The 21,318-nt window shown below is 44.6% G+C and overlaps 1 protein-coding gene across 1 annotated transcript in view; it reads left to right on the top strand.

Annotated features, from left to right (window-relative positions):
• Positions 1-9,790: 9,790 nt before the first annotated feature.
• LOC308298119 (netrin receptor UNC5D-like) overlaps positions 9,791-21,318 on the top strand; it is a gene marked incomplete at both ends in the record, with an annotated part of 131,846 nt that continues 120,318 nt past the window's right edge. The window contains 2 exons of the mRNA XM_080741676.1: positions 9,791-9,902; positions 11,936-12,148. Of these exons, the coding sequence (XP_080597802.1) occupies positions 9,791-9,902; positions 11,936-12,148 (325 nt within the window). The remainder of the gene's footprint in view (positions 9,903-11,935; positions 12,149-21,318) is intronic.

Genomic DNA, 21,318 nt, shown 5'->3' with positions numbered 1-21,318 from the left:
TCTGCTGTTAAACCCGGAAGTTTGGTCCGGATAGTCTCCAGTAAACTCCCGCGGAAACTTGTGGATACGTTTCTTTCCAGGTGCTGCTATGCCTTCCCTCTCAGTACGCCAGAGCAGTGAGTGACTGATGAGCCCTGGTGCAAAAGCAATCAGTCACTGCCTGGTGTACAAAGGAAACTGTGAGCTGATTTACTGTCTCCATTTCGATCCGTTGGCAGTCATTCAGGCAGCGTGCGGGGTCTTGTGTGACATGCACTCTAGCTTACAGACTTCCAGTGCTGCCTCCAGGTGTTTCTGTGTCTTATTTATTTGACATGGACATCACAATCACATAGGACGAGCCAGATGCAGAACGGGTACACATCATTGTGTATCATTATTCTATGCTTTAACTATTGAAAAATAGCAGATATACAAGCTCACAGCGCGGCACCGAGTGCCGCGCTGCAAGCTTGTAGATCTGCTATTTTGATAAATCGTGAAAATTTGAATTTTGACCCGATTCTATAAGTGTCTTTTGAATCCTTCTAAGGTTTTTTTAAAAACCTATGTTTCTATGTCAGCAATCTGGCCAGCCATCGTCAAAGAAAAGGTCCTTTTCACTTAACTGGAGCTCAGTTAGTCTGTTCTATGTCAGTGGTTCTCAAACCTTTTCATGTGAAGGACCCCCCCCAAATTATATTTATTAGGCCACGGACCCCCATCTCAAAATATTTCGTTCCAGGGACCACACAGAAGCAAAATTTGAGTTACAAACGTTCGCTTTGAAAATACATGTATTCAAAGATTTGCACACATTTTCATGACTTTTTCAAAAATAGCAGATCTACAAGCTCGCAGCGCGGCACTCGGTGTCGCGCTGTGAGCTTGTATATCTGCTATTTTTCACTGGTTAAAGCAATCAATAATTCCAGGCCTAAATGGGTTAAAGTGTATATAGCACGAGTGCTGGTTTTCAACGCCTGTCCACAGGCGGCTTTTCTAAAATAGAACAGCACTATTCTAAAACCCAATAAAGTACAAAAAAGTATAAATATCGTCGTTGTCGGGTGGAAACCTTGTATCTCCAAAACCGTTTGTTTTGTATTTATCATTTATAAAATGATTTAAATGAGTGAAAACAGACGATCTACGAGGCGTTGTGTGCTTGTAGATCTGCTGTTTTCGCTACTTTTGTGCGACGGCCTTGCGTGATGAAGCAGGACTTTGCTTTGCGAAAAAATGTACACATTTGAAACTTGGATGTACGAGGTCCGACAATGACGATATACTGTACTAGTAATAATGAACAAAAGTAAACATAATCATTCCAATAACCATTAACTATACATGTGAACACATTTTTATTTTATTTCAACCATAATTTGAGGCCTCTGTTGAACACCTTGCCATCCGTCTATAGTTTGAGAACCGTAGGCAATGGCATTAAATGTATTAATATCAGCTACTGCTCCTAATAGCTAGGATGGTAAATGTATTAATAGCTAGTAATAGTTAGGATGGGAACATGCAGGAAGCTAATTTCATGTATATTACCAGTAAGATTCCCTAATCGGGAGATAAGCGACACAAACTTTAGAAGGCAATGGTAGCCAATGAGGAGGGAATATGAGAAATGGGACAGATCCATGTTGATGACATGACTTTAGAGATACTGTGTACCGCTTTGCGTGATTTTAGGGCAAAATCTGTCGGAGCAGTGTCAAAAAATGTGTTTTGCAAGAATCTGCCTCATGGTGGCGCTAGAAGAGGGTCATGTGAGAAATGAGTGGGTGGAGGTTGTGATTTGGCAGCCAAGGAGTGTGTGTGCAAAGTTTGGCAAGGATAGGGGCAACGATGGCGGAGATATGAGTATAGGGCAAAAGTGTAACGTGACACGTGACGGACAGACTGACAGACCGGTGGAGGTTTTGATAGTAACAGCGACCTGGCGGTTGCAACAAATATAATATAAAGCAACAGAAATATAACAACTGAACCCAGTTCTACTCGCTATGGCTCGGCATGAGTAGAACAACAGCTTTCTCTGCGTGAAAGCAGCCAAATCGCCAGCCAAAGGCTTCTCTCAGATGGCTGCATTGCACAGTTAGTTATACCTACCTCCTTCTCACTGCTAGATTTTCATTAAAAGCCATGAATAATATTGGACCACCACCAGAGACCACCCACAGTGATCGCGGCACAAATCCATTTCTTGGAACGCGTCATGCGGAGATTATTATTGGCTGTTCTCAAGGAAACCCCCCGCAAACCCATCTTTTTTGGGTGTGCTTCCAATATGCTCTGTTACAGCTGAAGTGTAAGTCATCTGTGACTGTGCGTGCGTGCGTGGCTGCGTGCCTGTGTGTGTGTGTGTGTGTGTCTGTGTCTGTGTCTGTCTGTGTGTGTGTGTGTGTGTGTGTGTGTGTGTGTGTGTGTGTGTGTGTGTGTGTGTGTGTGTGTGTGTGTGTGTGTGTGTGTGTGTGTGTGTGTGTGTGCGCGTCCGTGCGTGTGTGCATGCATGCGTGCGTGTTTGTAGGCTACAGTAGTATGTGTATGCTGTTCTTGAAAAAATAGGCATCTTTTGGTGTTCGCTTTCAATATGCACTTTCGCTGCTGTGTAAGTCAGTGTAATTCATCTGCGTGCGTGCGTGCGTGCGTGCGTGCGTGCGTGTTAGTAGGCTATGCTGTTCTTGAGGTAATAGTCATCTTTTGGGCGTTCGCTTTCAATATGCACTTTCACGGCTGTAGCGTAAGTCATCTATGTGCGTGAGTGCGTTGCGTGCGTGTGCGCGAGCGAGCACGCGTGTGATAGAGCAATCACTCAGCCCCGTGGACATGGACATGTTGTTTCCCTCCCTGTCTCGCGCTGGGCACAGATGTATCTCTCTGCAGCCCTCATGCATTATACCATTAAGACCCGGAACCACTTTAACTATCAAAAAATAGCAGATATACAAGCTCACAGCGCGGCACCGAGTGCCGCGCTGTGAGCTTGTAGATCTGCTATTTTTGAGAAATTGTGTTTTTTTTTTTTTTTTTTGGCAAATCTTTGAATATATCTTCTGAAATTAAAAATGGAAAATTGTAACTAAAATATTTTCTTCTGGGCGGGAGTCCCTGGAACAACATATTTTGAGATGGGGGTCCGCGGCCAAATACATGTAATTTTGGGGGGAAAAAAAACTTTGAGAACCACTGATTTAGAAGAAGGATTTAGAAGACATTGTATAGAATCGGGGTAAAAAATATTCTAAAATCTTTTCATATTTCTTTTTAAATGTAATTTTTTGGTGCCGCGCTGCAAGCTTGTAGATCTGTTATTTTTTGAGAAATCGTGATTTCTTTAGCAAATCTTTGAACATATCTTTTTGAAATTTAAAATTATAAATTTTAAATCAAATATTTTCTTCTGGGGGGGGGGGGGGGAACAACATATTTCGAGATGGGGGTTACATATCAGATCTACAAGCTTGCAGCGCGGCACTCAGTGCGTCCCAGGTCTCGGTGGCTTATTGGCGGGGAGGCCCGTTGGCTGTAGATCAGTGTGGAAGCTGCGGGGTAGAGAGAGAGGCCATGGCCGTCTCCCCTGACAGCATCAAAGAGACTCTCAGCCTCTCTCAGCGCCTCTGGCACTTCTGGAACAACCGTCCGCATGAACTGATGGCAGCGCCCGGCCCGCCCTCATGAATGATGTATGGGGCTGTGATGAGTGGCATGCAGGCACTGCCAAAATCCTGAGATCCTGTGTTAATTTAACCACACGAACCCTACTGTATATCGCAGTTGTCGGGTGAAAACCTTTTATGTCCAAAACCGTTCGTTTTATACGTTTCATTTTGAAAATGATTTAAACGTGTGAAAACAGCCGATCTATGCGAGGCGTTGTGTGCTTGTAGATCGGCTGTTTTCACTACTTTTGTGCGACGGCCTTGTATGATGAAGCAGGGCTTTACTTTGCGAAAACACATACAAATTTGAAACTTGGAGATACAAGGTTTCTGCCCGACAGTGACGATATATTATTTAGAGAGATTAAAAAAAAAACTTTTCATCAATTTAAAACAATTCCAACATTTTTCAAAAGTGTTTCATAAATCAAATCAACAAATCTAATCATTTCCATGACCATGATTAATGAATTAAGAACAGAGATTCCCTGGTTGGACGTAGCGCGTGGAAGGAACACGCGTTATTCCAACCAGTTCCTTTCCCCTCCATTAGACACCCCGGCTGGCCAGGGGGAGGCAGTATAGAGACCAGGATTACTTCATGTTTTTTGTGAGGGTATACTACCTACCTTAGGAGACACAGGGAGAACATGCAAACTCCACACAGAAAGGCCCTTTTGCCAACCCCACTTAGGGTATGGGCACTGATGATGCGGAGGAGAGAACATGCCCCCAGCTCCTCCAGCGGGAATCGAACCCAGGACCTTCTAGCTGTGAGGCGACAACTCTATCGACCGTGCCCCCTCACCCCCGGATTTATATGATGTACTTGTGAAACAGTGCTTTCTGCGTAATGAGTAATGAGTAACTTTTACATTGGGTACTTTAAGCATATTTTGATGCCAGAACTTTTGTACTTTAAATTTAGATTACGGGACTTTTACTTGTAACAGAGTATTTCTACATTGCAGTATTGATACTGTTCTATGTATGCTGTTCTTGAGAAAATAGGCTTCTTTTGGTGTTCGCTTTCAATATGCACTTTCGTGGCAGCAGTTTAAGTCATCTGCGTGCGTGCGTGCGTGCATGCGTGTGTGCGTGCGTGCTTGCGTGTGTTATTATGTTTGTGATGTTCATGAGGAAATAGCCATCTTTCGGGCCTTCGCTTTCAATATGCACTTTCACGGCTGTAGCGTAAGTCATCTACCGGTATGACGCTAAACAGTGAAAAGAACCTGGGAAAACACATATTTCCAGGAACAAATGCTGGAAAAGTACAGGAAATGCTGAAGCTTTGAAATGTCACATCTGTTGGAGTAGAAGGAATAATACCGATGAACCATCATTGTTGTCACGCCATCAGTAAACAGTAAAATGAGACCTACTATATTAAACAAGCAGGCAATAACCGGAAGAGCTGTTGTGCTGTTTGTTTGACAGCCGTAATGTGTACTGCATTTATATAATTCATGTTTCAGTCTGTCAGACAGTGTGTGGGTTTGAGTTTGTTTTGCTGCTATTCAAACACACACGCGCTCGCTACCGCAGTGAGTCACCGCTCCGTGCAACAAATAAACAGCAGTTGAGCAGACAGGTGGAGCTCGCCTGCGGCTAGCCATTTAGGAATGGAAAGCGCTGTCTCTTTGTTCACCCTGGGATGCTATAGGAAGGGGACGGCAGGATGAAAGTTTTGCGGGAGAGAGAGAGACACAGAAAGAGAGAGAGAGAGAGAGAGAGAGAGAGAGAGAGAGAGAGAGAGAGCATTTTGAATTTAAGAAATACCTTTATAATCTTATTACATGATACAGTAAATCAACCATATATACTGTGATTGACGTTACATGAACTTCAGAACAAAGTTAACTTAAAGGACAACTTTGTTTTTTTACAACAAGGGTTCATATTTTAGATTGTAATTAGAGAAAAGAAAAAGTGAGTGTTAAAATGTTTTCATTTTCTTCGTTCTACTGTTTTATCGCGTTTACCGTGTTAAAATGTGGGGCATGCAAACGCATGGGGGCATGCGTACAAGTGGCTAAATATGTCTTTTTAGACACAATAAGACAGCAGTTTCTTTATTGCTATTTACAGTAACACTTCTAGCCCCCATAAGTCACATCCAACCATAAAAGGTTGTGTTGTATCTTGGGAATGGTCTTATTCTGTTTAAAATGTCATATTTAGCCATGTGTACACATACCCCCAACCACTGAAATAAGAATCTCTAAAACAAGAGAAAGAAGTAAATGAAATTATTTTAACACTCATCTTTTATTTTCTTTAATTACAATCTAAAATATGAACCCTTGTTGTAAAAAACTAAAGTTGTCCTTTAACCATATAGCCAGCTTGGCCACCCCTGACATATAATCCATCAAGACCTGGATTCCCCCTTTTTTACAGAATATTTTGGACCAAATATAAAAAGATCAGCAGAAAAGCTTTCCCCCAGCCCAAGAAACCATGACTCTAATCTGAATAAATCTCTCAGCCTATCTAGTACACAGTAAAAACAGATGTTGTAGCGTTTCCTCCAGCAAACAGAAAACGTACCCCACCCCGTGATCAGGATCAATGTGTGCTTTGTGTCTGTTTGTAGCTATAGCTCCATGTACAATCCTCCACTGGAGGTCAGCTGTCCGTTTTTCAACGGGCAGCTTGTACAGAGCCCGCCAGCAGCCCTTCGGGGAGGAGCCTGGACCAAATAACTCTTGTCCACCTCGATGCTTTCATGGCGTGCAGAGACTGACAGTGCCTGACTTTTACGCTCAGTTCATACTAGGGTATTAACGACTTGTGATTTTGTGCAAGTCGACTCAACTCAGTAAAAAGTTGAGTTGAAGTCGACTTTATCGTTTGATGACGTTATCACATACACACGTCCCCCCAATTATTTTGGGGGGTCCTCAGATGATTAACTTAATGTGCAACATCGTTTTCTCACTCAACAGTAAACAAACCAACATAAAGTTTAAGTGTATAGGGTATCTTCGCATTTCTAAAGTGCCAATTTAAGGACTTTTTAATACCTCTAAAATGACAAATTAAACATTGTCCAAATTGTCAAATATATAGAGGCAGAAATTGTGAAAATAGACGATCTAATTTTACATGCTTGTGAGCCTGTAGATCTGCTATTTTCTAGAGATGGACATCGGTATCGGCCGGTATCGAAAATCGGCCGGTATTATATAAAATCGGCCTCAATCGGTGACCGGCCGGTCCTAACGTAATTTCCGGTTTTCCGCCGATCAAAAATGACACGCATTCGCAGTACGCAACATGTGGCTCAACGCGCGCTGACCAAAACAAAGCAGCAGCGAAGCTAACGCTAACAGACTCATGAAGAAAACATGTCGCAGATTTGGACTTATTTCACTGTGTGCCAGGATGATCCAAAACTCGCTCTTTGCATTGATATTACCCGTTCGCTCAAATAAATAACTCCATCTCATTACAGTACATCTGAACAAAAGCAACAATGCGAGCTGAACGGGGCTATAGTGTTCCGTCTATCTCTCTCGCTCTCTCTCCCCGTCCCTCCCTCCCTCCACACACACTCTGACTCTCACACCCACAACGAACAGCAGCAGCTAGTGGTGGCTGGCTGCGTGAGTTTAGTCGAAAACAGCTGATCTACAAGGCATACAAACTCACATCATGCTAAAGAATGGCCAGATTAATGCACACGCTTTATGTGCTGAAGCACAGGGCACCATGCTATTCCCGCAAAAGTGCTGAAATCTATAGCAAAGGCTGCCGAAGAAGCGCTAAAAATGTCCGTGAAGCGTCTATTTTATTTTCCGTGCGAATCGTCTATTTTACGTGCTATCAACAGTGATTTTCCGATGTTTCCTCCCTGTTGGTAGCCAGCCACACATATCCCAAATATTGCGCTACATAAATGCATGTAATCATGAGCAGCATGAGTGTCCACTGTAGCCTGCTTGTTTAGCGTCCTGTGCTAAGATAAACACTTCTCTGAGTCTGTCTGATCACCCAATGTTGCCAGGTTTTGTTTTTGAGAGAGAAACAAGCAACCAGGGGGGTTGCTTGTTGATACTAATGACAGTATAAAAACAGAAAGGATTGCCAAGCCAATTTCACCAGCATATTAATAACAATGATAATAATAATAGTTAAATAGCACCAGCTTTCATTTTTCAAGTACAAACATTGCACTAGATTGAGTTCAAGTTTTATTTTCTTAAGTTAACTCAGTGCTGCTTAAAACATTGTTGATTGTGACATTGAAAGTCAACTATTCCAGTGTTTAACTGGGGTACTACGAGTACCCCTGGTGATACCCAGAGGTACTGCATGGGATACTGAAGAAATTACATGGTAGAATACCAGCCAACTGAGATGTGTTTTTGAATTTTGTTGATCAGTTGATGATTGGTTGTTGATTACTAGTTATTGACATGAAAACTGACTGAATCTTATTGTCAGTGTTGAAAATAAATCTGCTCAGGATGCACTGTTTGAAACTCACTCCATTTCTTATTTGTGATGTTATATTGTTGAACAGGGGTGTTATGCATATAGCCTACCATAGTTGTGGTTTTAATTGCAGTTATATAAGCAAAATGTTGTCTGGGAAAGGGAGTACTTGGATAAAAAAAATCATGGAAAGGGTACTCAAGCCAAAAAATATATGGTGTATTGTATAATTATTGTTCTTTCTTAGATAGAAAATCGGTATCGGAAAAATCGGTATCGGCAGATCAGAATTTAATAAAACCGGAAATCGGAATCGGCCAAGAATTTTGCAATCGGTCCATCTCTACTATTTTCACAATAGAACTATGTTATACCAAAAGTAATGTAGCACTGAAATATTGGATCAACTTTTTTCATCTTCGACTTTCAACTTTCTCTTCGTTAATGCCCTAGTTCAGTGCTACTCAACCCGCGGCCCGCGGGCCGCATGCGGCCCTTTCCGCGTGTCTGTGCGGCCCGTCATGATCATGCCAATAAAAATATGATTTTCTAAGCCTGTGAAAGTTAACGCGAAACGCAAAACGCGGTGATGTTTGACCCTCGGTGCACCCCGTAGTTAGGGATAAGAGTCAGGAAGTGAATACAGTCAATATTCACGCGAGCACAGCAGTGCAGACTGCAGAGATGCAGGTGGCTACACTACAACGAGACAGTCAGACAGACACACATATGCGGAGATTTTGCACCAGACAACCACAGTCGGGCTCACTGGAGTGGAGACGCATGACGGTCGTGCGATATGAACGGCCGCGAATCCCGCGATCGTCATGTTTCAGGCTAAAAGACCTAGCCCTTGTCTCCGCTGCTTGTCTCTCCCTCCGCAACTCCGCCAGTCAGCTCCGACTATAACTCTATGGCACCGACAGTGCAAGCATTCCAACAGATCGCGCTGCAGCCAAGGAACTATGCTTATTATCACAAATCTCCTCCGAGCTGTTGTGTTTTACAAAGCTCAAAGCATCAAACTGTTTTACAAGTACAGTGCATCTGAGGCTGAGTTGAACTGTACTTGAGTTATTTTTCCAAACAATAACTCTCTTCACCAAAAATAGCCGATCTACAAGCTCACAATGCATCTTGTGGTGAGCTTGTAGATCGGCTATTTTTGGTGAATGTCCCCCAAGAATAGGGATGCTGGGGTTTGAGTGATTGAATAATAATACCCAGACACAGGGGAGGTTACAAAAAGGTTGAACCAGAACTGTTCATTTTCACTTCCCATTTTGTGAATAAAGCCTAATTTGATAAAAAAAAATCTAATGTCATCAATTTCATCATTCCATCCATGACAATCTTTTGGTTCAATGAGGTTTGGCCTGGCTTACATAGATATGGAAATGTGGCTGTTTTCTGTGCGTTTCCTTAATTATTAGACTGTATACTGTACAAAATCGATGTAAACGTCCAAAATAGGACTGTCATTTTAAGCTTGCGGCCCTTTGGACTTTTGGTATTTTGCTAAGTGGCCCCTGAGCCATCTCAAGTTGAGTAGCCCTGCCCTAGTTCATACATCGCCTTCTTCCCTAGGTCCTCACACCAGCTAAGTTGTGGAGTTGTGAACGAGAGAAAACTGCCTTTCCTCCTCCTGCCACTGCCCCACATTTGCAGACACCTTTAGACGTGGGAAAACACAGTCCATGTCCTCCTCCCACAGACCCTCTGTTCCACAGTTCTCCTCCAGAAAGACATTCAGGTGCAGTGTTAGAGACTCTCTGACCTCCTTGATGATCTGGCCCAGCAGCCTAGGCCGTATGTGGACCTGTCGTTGTAGGGACTCAAAAAGGCACCAGCAAGTGGCCCAGTTTTGTACATCCGGCTTCCCTGAGGAAAGTTCTTATACACGAGAGAGAGAGAGAGAGAGAGAGAGAGAGAGAGAGAGAGAGAGAGAGAGAGAGAGAGAGAGAGAGAGAGAGAGAGAGAGAGAAACATGATCGCTCGCTGACTGGCGGGGGACGGGGGGTCTTCTGGAAGTGACTGGAGGGTACTAATTGGACCCTATGGGGGGGACGAAAAACCCCTGTCCCCCCCGTTATTTTCGCTGGTGCTTCAATTCAACCAAACGTCCCCTTCTGTGACAGACGCGGAAGCATGCTTCAGAATTCAGGAAGCTTGCCTTATATATCTAAGTTAAAAATTGCCTATCCTCCAAGACGGACGCCCCAGAGCTGAAGGAGGCGTACGTCTGTCTACCTTTTTATGTCTATGCTCACAGCAGCAACAGCAGTCAGAATGAAACAGCTAAGAGGAACAGGAAGCCATGCCCACCTTTCACGCAAGGGCTCAAGAGACAAAGGAAACTTGTGGATTAGAGCATTAACGACTTGTGATTTTTGCAAGTCGACTCGACTCAGTAAAAAGTTGAGTTGAAGTCGACTTTATCGTCGCACACGACCCCCCAATTCAACTTAATGTGAAACATTGTTTTCTCACTCAACTGTAAACAAACCAACATAAAGTTAAGTGTATAGAGGGTATCTTCACATTTCTAAAGTGCCAATTTAAAGACTTTTTTAATACCTCTAAAATGACAAATTAAACATTGGCCAAATTGTCAAGGCAGATTTTCGACTTTCTCTAGTGGGAGTCGACTTGTATGAAGTCGACTGAGTCGACTTGTCGACTTTCTTTAATGCTCTATTGTGGATATATATATCCTATCACACAAAGATTCGGTGGCCCCCCTTTAGTAACCCTGAAGACCCCTGGTTTAGACAGATGCTATAGCATCTTGATTGGCCTGGGATATACAGTAGCTTCTCGAGGCACCACACTGTCTCACTGCATCCTATGTAATTAGCTAGCGGGTGGGAGTGAGGGGTGATTATTATCGTCATTAAAACCTGCTCATCACCATTACAATGGTTACGGGTCACGAGCAGGTTAGTTACAGTGTAATTACACGGGGCAGCGTTTCTGGAATAGCAACGCGTGTTAATCATTACACAGCCCTTAACCACTTAAACAGTCGTTTTCAACCGGTGGTCCGGGGACCACCAGTGGCGCTTGAGGGGGTTCCAGGTGGTCCCCAGCTAAAATGATGGAGAGTTGGTGAACCAAATGGACCCTTATAGATCTATAACTCTTGAGAGTTAAAAAATGTAAATGACATTGTTTGTTTGTTTGTTTACGGCACAAAATCAAGCAGTGCTGCAGGTGCTCTGAGTCTCTCAGTGGTCTTTTATTACTTACTCTAGCAGAGCGTACTGCGATCGGCTGGGTATTTATGTCAGTGTCCTTCTTTGTTTAAGCCCGTAGCCCAATCAGGGACCAGCTAAATAAGATCTGCACCTGGCTCAATGACAACAAATTATCAATAGACCTGGGCAAAACTGAATCCATCCTCTGCGCGTCTCAGACAAACGCCGAAAGCAACCCTGCGCTATTCAGGCATGGCGCCGAAAGCGCGTACAAAGCGCGTCAAGGGTGTGATGCCGTCGGGGTGAGAACGGGTTGAAATTCAGTGATTGACCAATCAGAACCAAGCATTCAAAGAAGCCATGTAATAGGATAGTATATCGTCACTGTTGGGCAGAAACCTCGTATCTCCAAGTTTCACATGTACATTTTTTAGCAAAGCAAAGCCCTGCTTCATCATACAAGGCCGTCTCACAAAAGTAGTGAAAACAGCCGATCTAAATGCTTGTAGATCGGCTGTTTTCACTAGTTTAAATCATTTTAAAAATGATAAATACAAAACAAATGGTTTTGGACATACACGGTTTCCACCCCGACAACGACGATATGAAGTATCAACGGTATGTGGTGTCTCTGTGTGCCTCCAGGTTCTCGGGGTGAGTCATCGCAGCATGTCATTGGTCAGTCGGGAACGTTACCTCACTTCCTGTTGGAGCCCAGCGACGCCTACATCATCAAGAGCAACCCCATCAGGCTGCGCTGCCAGGCCCGGCCCGCGCTGCAGATCTTCTTCAAGTGCAACGGAGAATGGGTTCACCAGAAACACCACGAGGCCCAGGAGTACACAGACACCACCACAGGTACAATGCACACACATGCACGGAAGCACAGATGCACAGAAATACACAGTATTATGCCAGAACACAGACACACAGTCACCCCCACTTCTAACACCCCCCTTCCGAAGCCCCATTCTGACCCCCCCCCCCCCCCACACACACACACACACACACACACACCCCCCCCCCCCCACACACACACACACCTAACACCCCCTCCCCTGATGCACAGAAATACAAGGAATCATGTACAAACACAGATACACAATCACCCCCCTAACCCCTTCCACCCCTACCCCCTCACCTCACCCTTACCCCCTCACCTCCAAACCCCCCAACCCCACCTCAGCCTCATGGTGGCGCTAGAAGAGGGCCATGTGAGAAAATGTGTGTGCAAAGTTTGGCATGGATAGGGGCAACGGTGGCAGAGATATGAGTAGGGCAAAAGTGTGACGTGATGTGACGTGAGGTGACTGACAGACTGACAGACTGACAGACTGACTGACAGACTGACTGACAGACTGACTGACAGCCACTGGAGGTTTTGATAGTAACTGCGACCTGACGGTCTTCTTTATACCTGTAAACCTGTGATGTGACAATAAAGCTGAATCTGGATCTGCCCGAACCCCTATCTGCTCATCTGAGCCATCTGAGCAGCCATGAGCTGGGTGAATGCAGAAGAGTAACCCCTCCCCCGTTATGGACTATAAGTAAACAATCCCTTTCTTCCAGTCGACCTCCGCGGCTAAATCAATTTCATAGCCTGAAGGAACCAAACAAAGTTTTAGCGAACGCCTCTTGGTCTTCATTAAAGCGATGATTATCGTTTAATTGAATCATAGCCATCGAAAGCAGAGCACAGCGAAGGTCACAGGCAGGGGCGTCACAAGAGGGGGGAAAGTGGGACTGAGTTACCAGGGCCCAAGGTGGAGGGGCCTGTCTTTAGCTGTTGAAAAATAGCAGATATACAAGCTCACAGCGCGGCACCGAGTGCCGCGCTGCGAGCTTGTAGATCTGCTATTTTTGAAAAGTCGTGAAAATGGGTGCAAATCTTTGAATATAGGCCTATGTAAGCGAACATTTGTAACTCAAACTTTGCTTCTGGGGGGTCCCTGGAACGAAATATTTTGAGATGGGGGTCCGTGGCCAAATAAATATATCATTTTGGGGGTCCTCACATGAAAATATTTGAGCACCACTGACATAGAAACTTAGGTTTTTCAAAAAACATTAGAAGGTTTTGAAATATTCAGACTCCGCACAAATGTTCACGATTTTTCAAAAATAGCAGATCTACAAGCTCGCAGCGCGGCACTCGGTGCCGCGCTGTGAGCTTGTATATCTGCTATTTTTCAATAGTTTAAGCACAAAGTAATTGTGCGGGGGGGGGCCCCGCAGTGAATCCTTGTACCCAGGGCCCAGAGTTTGGAGTGACACCCCTGGTCACGGGGCTTTCTTTATACAGGCTGTTTGCTGTTGTGTGTGAGAGTGCTGATGCTTCACTTTGCTCTGCGACGCAGCGCCGATCATTATCTCTCCCAAAGTCACCATTGTATTCCTGGCCTCTTAACCCATTTAGGACTGAGGCCGCTGCTAAAAACGCCCTCTAAGACCAAGGCTCCACTAATCTGGATCATTTTCTAAACTCTGATTTTCGTATGTCCGCATAAAAAAAAAAGTACCGCCCATAAATCTCATTAATCCTACATCTCATTAGTCCGAATTTAGTTATGGTTAGGTTTTAAGGTTATGTTTAGGCATAGTTTTACTGAGGTTAGGGTTAGGGTTTGGGTTATGTTTAGGCATAGTTTTACGGAGGTTAGGGTTAGGGTTAGGTTTAGGCATAGTATGTTTCACCAGGTTAACATCACCAGATTCTGACTAATGGGATGTAGGAACAATGAGATTTCGGACCAATGCCATGGCACCCAGAAAACTTAGGTCAGGATTTAGGCAATGGCTACACGAATATGGATCTTTTTCTAATCACAAATTTTGTTGTGCGATTGGGGTTTGCAGCCACACAAAGCTGGAGATTCCGTCCGCTAAACGTGATCTTTTCGTAACCGGATAAACAAGTGAAGATTTACAAAATTATCTGATTCAGTGGATCTGTGTAGGCATGGATTTTCTTTAGACCTCGATACTTTGGTCTGTATAGCTTCAAATATAATACAAAAAAAAAAAAAACATTTGTTTGGTATTCATCATTTTAAAAATGATTTAAACTAGTGAGAATAGCCAATCTACAAGCGCACAACGCGTTGTCAAAAGCGGTTGCCGTCTTGAAGGTTAGTTACAAACAGAGGTTCCCGTCCGAAACGGGTTAAAACTTTACAAGCTGCACTCACCATTCACAGTCCTCCCGCTCCCATCTGGATCCGTATCGCGCTTTATCCTTCTCTCTCTCTCTCCGTCCGCTGGGAGAGATGGAGGAGAGAGGGGTAGAGCGAGCAGCACACTCCAGGGACTAAATGAAAGAGAGAGAGAGAGGAGAGAAAGGAGTGATGATGGCATAATGGCAAATGAGACAAAGAGAGAGAAAAAAGTAAGGAAATGGGTAATCTGGTCTCTGGGGGCGGGGCTACTGGCTGGGGGAAAGCTTTTTACGGCTCTGCTCAGTTGATGGCTGCTCAGATGACTTTTTGACGAGTGCGCGGGGGGAGGAGGGAGCCGCTAAAACCCGGAGATGAACCCATTAAAACCAGGAAAGCATTGTGTCATTTTAGATTTGAGCTATAGCACATTGGTTGGCTATTAAGAAATAGCAGATCTACAAGCTCATAGCGCGTCACTTCGTGCCGCGCTATGAACTTGTAGATCTGCTATTTCAAAGAATGATCTGGCATCTGTGTATATCAGGGGTCTTCAACAGGGGGTCCGGGGCCCCTAGGGGGTCCTCAGAGTTACTTCGGGGGGTCCTCTGAATCTTTGTGCGATAGAAACCTTTTTTCTCCTTTTTTATATTAACCACAGTCCACTTGAACCCTAGAATCCATATTCTGAGAACATAAGACAAAAAGTAGATTGGCTATTTTCGGCAAGAGGTTTGGTGTAGAGGGGGAAAAGAGCAGACTAAGTACAGAGTGAAAGGTCAAGTTTATTAAGCATTGACGGTTCAAGTCTTTAAATGTCTGAAAACCCAAATTGACATGAATTCAAAATACACTGATGATTGTGCTGTCAAATGATGAAACTATATGGAATCTCAACTTAGGGGTCCTTGGCCTGAAAACATTGAAGACCCCTGGTCTATATTATAACATGCCTTCTTCTAAATTACATTTTAGCCTTTGCATAAGCCGTACACCCCATGGACAAGAGGCTAGTAGTATGTCATGTGATGTACACGTGTAAACACCTGGGAATCAAACTGGGGTCCCCCGCATGGAAAGCCAACATCGTAACTACTAGCCTATAGGAGGTTAGGCAGTTCATTCAATGGATTTTTTCTGTAACCTTTTCTGACCCCAAAAGTCCATTGAGTTCAATGGGAGACAGACAGGCGGACGGACGGACGGACGGACGGACAGACAGAGACCGAGAGACAGACTAAAGCAGGGATTGGCGCTAACGGTTGCCCGACTGCCCGGGGCAGGTAAATAAAATGGCCGGGCAGGTGAAGTGTGCTACCAGGTTGCCTGACCGGGCAAGTGCACATTTTTTTTTTTTTTTTACTTTGTTTATTTGATTTTCAAGTGAAGCATTTAACTAATTTACTGCCATTTTGAAACAGCTCCCATCAGGGTTCCCCGCCAGAAGCCTCCATAGACTTCAATGTAATTTATAGTGCACGGATCATGCACGCCCATGCACAGATGATGCACCATGTTTGTGCAGTTTGTTCACAGCTTTCAAACAAAAAAATCCGATTGGAAATCCGTTCAGGCATTCTTGAGATAATAGCCATTATGTTTTACATGTTATGTAATCAAAAATGGCCGCCCTGTTTGAAAGATGGGGTTGTATGGGGGTTGAACATGCAAAATCGCGATTGAAATCATGCTTACTAGATTTGATGGGGTCCAAAAATAATTTTTCAAAAAAAAAAATATATATATATATATATATTTTTTTTTTCTTTTTCAAACTCGTCATACTAGTCATAGGCAGAGTGGACACATCCATATAACTCGTCAAACTAGTCATAGGCAGTAAATGAGCAATGAAGTGGTACAATAATAAGAGTAGCAGCTTCTTTTGTACAAACATCAAATATACAACAGTGGCATTTTGAGTACATTATATGAGATCTGTTTCTTTAGCCTGACTTGAACGGGGCTATCTCTCTCGCAGTCCCCCCCCCCCCCCCCCCCCCCCCCCCCCCACACACACACACACACACACTCACACACACACACACACACACACACACACTGGACAAACGTCACGCTAATCTCCAAGCTCACATTATGTTGAAAAATATGTGCATCGTACACGATGAGCGCTCAGCTGCAACTAATTCAAAATTGTGCACAGATATAGGCTTTTTGGTCATCAGGAAGAGGCTTTGGGCCATTGCTGCTACACAAGTACACCCCCTGGACATGAAGCTAGTGTGTCACAGGGACTTTACCCACTGAACAACCCTTGATGCTTGAGTGCCAAGCAGGGAGACATTGTTTTTATAGTCTTTGGGATGACTCTGCTAGCGATTGAACCCTGTCCTCCCAATCTCAGGTGAATTATAACCACTCAGCTATGATTATCCTTGAATTAGGCTATGCAGTAAAACCTCTGTAAACTGTGTTCTTTGAGATGATACATAATTTATATACCGGTGTATGTTCTCTGAGTTACAAATGGATAAATGAACAATGACGTTTTTTCCACGGTGTGAGCAGAGTCCCCTGTTTTGTCTACTGGGAGACGCACAGTCAGTCGTGTAAAGTAACTACTGTAAGTACATTTACTTAAAGGACAACTTTAGTTTTTTACAACAAGGGTTCATATTTTAGATTGTAATTAAAGAATATAAAGGATGAGTGTCAAAATTATTTCATTTACTTCTTTCTATTGTTTTAGAGATTCTTATTTCAGTGGTTGGGGCCATGCATACAAGTGGCTAAATATGTCATTTTACACTGAGCCCATTCCCAAGATACAACACAACCTTTCATGCTTGGATCTGACTTATGGGGGCTAGAAGTGTTACTGTAAATAGCAATAAAGAAACTGCTGGCTTATTGTGTCTAAAAAGACATATTTAGCCACTTGTACTGTAACCCTATGCTATATACAGTATACACAGGGCCAGGGGTATGTTCCTTTAATTTGCCTTTAAGAGTTGGCGGGCTGAGAAGGGGATTATGGGATACGCTGGCGCGTTGTGTTTGTTCTTGTCAGGGAGAGAACAGTGTGTGACGGATGTTACAAGCAGTGTTCTATTTTATTTTGTTACGAGTGATACTAAGTTAGAACCTTGGCTGTTCACATTTCCTACTGGAATATATTTTGTTTATTAAAACCACAAGTTCTCCAGCACGGACTCCTTGCTTCTTTTAACATAGAAGAACAACTTAAGGATTACTCTGTTAAGAAGAGGAGGACGGTGGTTATATTGGCGCCCAACTTTGTGGAAAATGTATCGCTCCGTAATCAACAAAGAAGCCGATGGATGCGGCGACACGAGCCGCCTTGTCCCGTTTCGGGATGAAATGGAACAGAACCGAACGAGTGAGTTTGACCGTTCTTTATCTCAGCTGCTTAACGTGTCGTTTGAGGCACAAAATGCGGAAGGACCCGCTCGAAGGAGATCTTATAATCCATTCAGTGATGTAAATGCAGACATGTCCGACATGGTGGTGCTGGATGAGACAGGTTACACTGGAAATGATGCACGTTCTGACGGAGATGTCTTTTCGGGGGAACTTGAAACAGTCACCCCGCACCGTTCATACTGTGCACAGCGTATGGGGCTACAGACTGAGAGAAACTTTTCGGGGGGGCTTGAAACCGTCACCCATACACATGGTGCACCGAGTACGTCATGCACGGGGGCGGGGCTTGTGACTGAGAGAAACCTTCCGGGGGGCCTTGAAACTGCTGCCCGTACTACGCTATATAACGCGGACAGCTACGCGAGCAGTGACTGTGAGTCACTAAAATACACTGCTGCAGAGAATGTGAGTGCTACTCAAATGTTTCACTGCATTTTGGATAAAATGGATGAACAAAACAAACACCTAACTCGCCTACAGTACACCCTTGTACAGAATCAAAATAAATTCAAGGAGGAAGTCATGGAGCAAATTATGGGAATTAAAGCACACACAAAACAAGTGGAGAAAAGACTAAATGGGTGTGAGAATACTGCAGCTGGACATGACCTTGACATTGTTGACCTGAGAAAAGCTGTGTATGATGTCCAGGACTGTTTGACAGTGACACAATCAAACATGCACACATTGAATCAAGCTGTTAAGTCTTGCAAAATGGACTGTGAGGACATTAAATATTCTCACCTGAGCGCCATCGACAGGGAAGTGTCGATACTCAAGCACCGTGTGCATGACATTCAGCAGACTGAAATTCAGGGAATGGCATCTGACATGAATAAACTCAAACCTCATCACCTGCATGGAGACAACCGTCGCACGCCTGCCCACCTTACTGCCCACACCGAACCAGACCCCATAACTGAAAACTATATGACACCAACCGAGTCCATTCAACAGCTGCACAGTGACTACCTACATGCCCCACGGCACACCAGTAATCCTACATCCTTCCTTAAAGGCCCAACAACTGTACAAAACACAGATCCGCAGAGAATGGGGTCCGTGACTGACACGATTAATCTCCCATCTCACCGACAGCAAGGGGAAATGAGAACCTCTACCACTAATGTTGTTACCCGCACCGTAACCAACGCCATGCCCACTACAAACGTGACAACACCCCGCTACTGTCAACCCCTTCACAGTCCCCTCCCACGACCTCCACAGCACCCCAGTAATGCCACAACTCAGACCATGTCCCACCTTAAAGGCAAGATAACCTTGCAAAACCCTGAGCTACAGGAAATGAGGTCTGGTGGAAAAATACACCCTCACGGACAGCATGGGGAGTTCAGAGTCCCCCCAGCCCAAATCATCTCCGGTGAACAAACCTCCGTAACAACTCATGATTTGGCACTGCACAACGACTCCCAGCCATTCCACAGTGCCAACACTCGCCTTCCACTACAACACGGTACTGCCACGGCACTTACTACCCCCTACCCTAGAGGCCCAACTTCCTTGCAAACACCTGAGTTTGGAGGCAAGGACAACATAAAACCTCTTGATTTCATATCTGCAACTGAACGCTACTTTGCCACACTCCCTTTGCCAGAACACCAGTGGCTGTTGCAGATTGATTACCACCTCAAGGGCACTGCGCGGCAGTGGTGGAACTACAAACGGCCGCAAATACACAACTGGACTGAATTCACCTCTGCCTTCCTGTCATACTATGACAATCTTATCAGCCGTGAGGAACTGCAGCGGGATCTAGAGGTGCGTCAAAAACCACATGAAAATCTGGAAAGATTTGTTTGGAGAAAACATGAACTATATCGTCAACTGCATCCTACCAGCACTGACAAACAGATGGCACAGTATGTCATTGGGCTGCTACAGTCCGATTTAAAGGTGCTATTGAGGTCCATGGAAATTTGCAACCTCGAGCAACTGGTGCAAAGGGGGAGAGTTCTACAGCAGGATTTGAAGGAGGCAGACAGCAATCAATATCGTGGGTCTACCACTACTCAGGGAGCCATGGACAAGGGTGGCCCCAACAAGCCACAAGGCAATGCTACCATGCCAAAAACGACAAATGATCAAAAACCAAAAAACGGACAGGCACCTGTGAAATGCATTATATGCAACAAGAATGGACACACACAGTATCAATGCTAAAGAAGAGAAGGTGGACCATTACAGCCTGCTGCAGCTACAGTAGGAATTGCACCAGAGGAGAGACTGCCACAGGACAATTTAAACGCCATGGGGAAGGCCCCTTCTTCGGGGCAGGAGCCTTCCTGTTAGAAATCCCAGCCCCGCAAAAGCGTGCTGCATTTACCACAGACATTGAAAACCCTGACACTACGCTTGGTCAATGGAGACTCAAACATGCTGCTGCCAAACCTGGAATACACCCTACCACGCTGAACCTTACAGCTTGGTCACGTTTTGGGGGTTTGCCTCTGATCGACATCCAGGTCAACAATGTCAGTACGCGTGCCCTTCTAGACTCGGGGGCCACAAACTGCTTACTCTCAAAGGCACTGTACGATAAAATGACGCAATGTGCTATAGAGCCGTGGTCGGGCAGTGATGTGACTCTTGCAGCAGATATTAAATGCAGCCCTATCGGAACCGTTGCCATTGTAATGGACACAGGAAACCGGTCGTGGCAAGGCAGGGCTGCTATCATGGCGAACTTAGCTTCTGACTTTATTGTAGGGGCTGACTTCATTGAAGCTTCTCACCTTGTGATTGATCTGAAAAACAGGAGGGCATGGTACCAAGACGGCCTGATGGAGACAGGCAAGGTGAACGCAAACAATAACTCTAGTTCCTACCTGGGAGTCGACAACGAAACTATGCCTTCAACAAGCTCCCCGGTTCCACAAACAGAACGTACAGGTCATGACAAGGTACCCGACTTGGCTGCCCTGGAGATGGCACAAACCATACCTACTCAAGGGGATGCGGGTAATGTCTGTGCTCTTGACTCCAGTAAGAAAGAACAACTGGATAATTTATTACATGGCTTCTCAGACATCTTCAGTGAAGTCATTGGGAGGACTTCTACTATTCGCCATGCCATCCGGGCCGAAGGGGCGAGGCCTACAAGACAGAGGCCATACCCTTATAGCCCAGCAAAGAAAGCTGTAATACAACAGCAGGTGGAGGACATGTTGAGCCAGGGCATTATTGAACCATCAACCTCGCCTTGGGCGGCACCGGTTGTTGTGGTCAAGAAGAAAGATGGGGGGGATCGCTTTTGCGCTGATTATAGACGACTGAATGAGGTCACAGAGTCAGATGCCTTCCCTATGGTCAACATGAAAGATGTAGTGGACAATCTACATGGTGCCCAATATTTCAGCACAATCGACCTGAGGAGCGGGTACTGGCAAATAGAGATGGAACCTTCCAGTAGAGAGAAAACTGCATTCACCACTCACCTTGGCCTTTACC

The sequence above is a fragment of the Nannobrachium achirus genome (assembly GCF_963921795.1).
Source record: "Nannobrachium achirus genome assembly, chromosome: 14".
NCBI classification, from domain to species: domain Eukaryota; kingdom Metazoa; phylum Chordata; class Actinopteri; order Myctophiformes; family Myctophidae; genus Nannobrachium; species Nannobrachium achirus.
The sequence above is the reverse complement of the archived record's forward strand: the minus strand, read 5'-3'. Positions and strand labels throughout refer to the sequence as shown.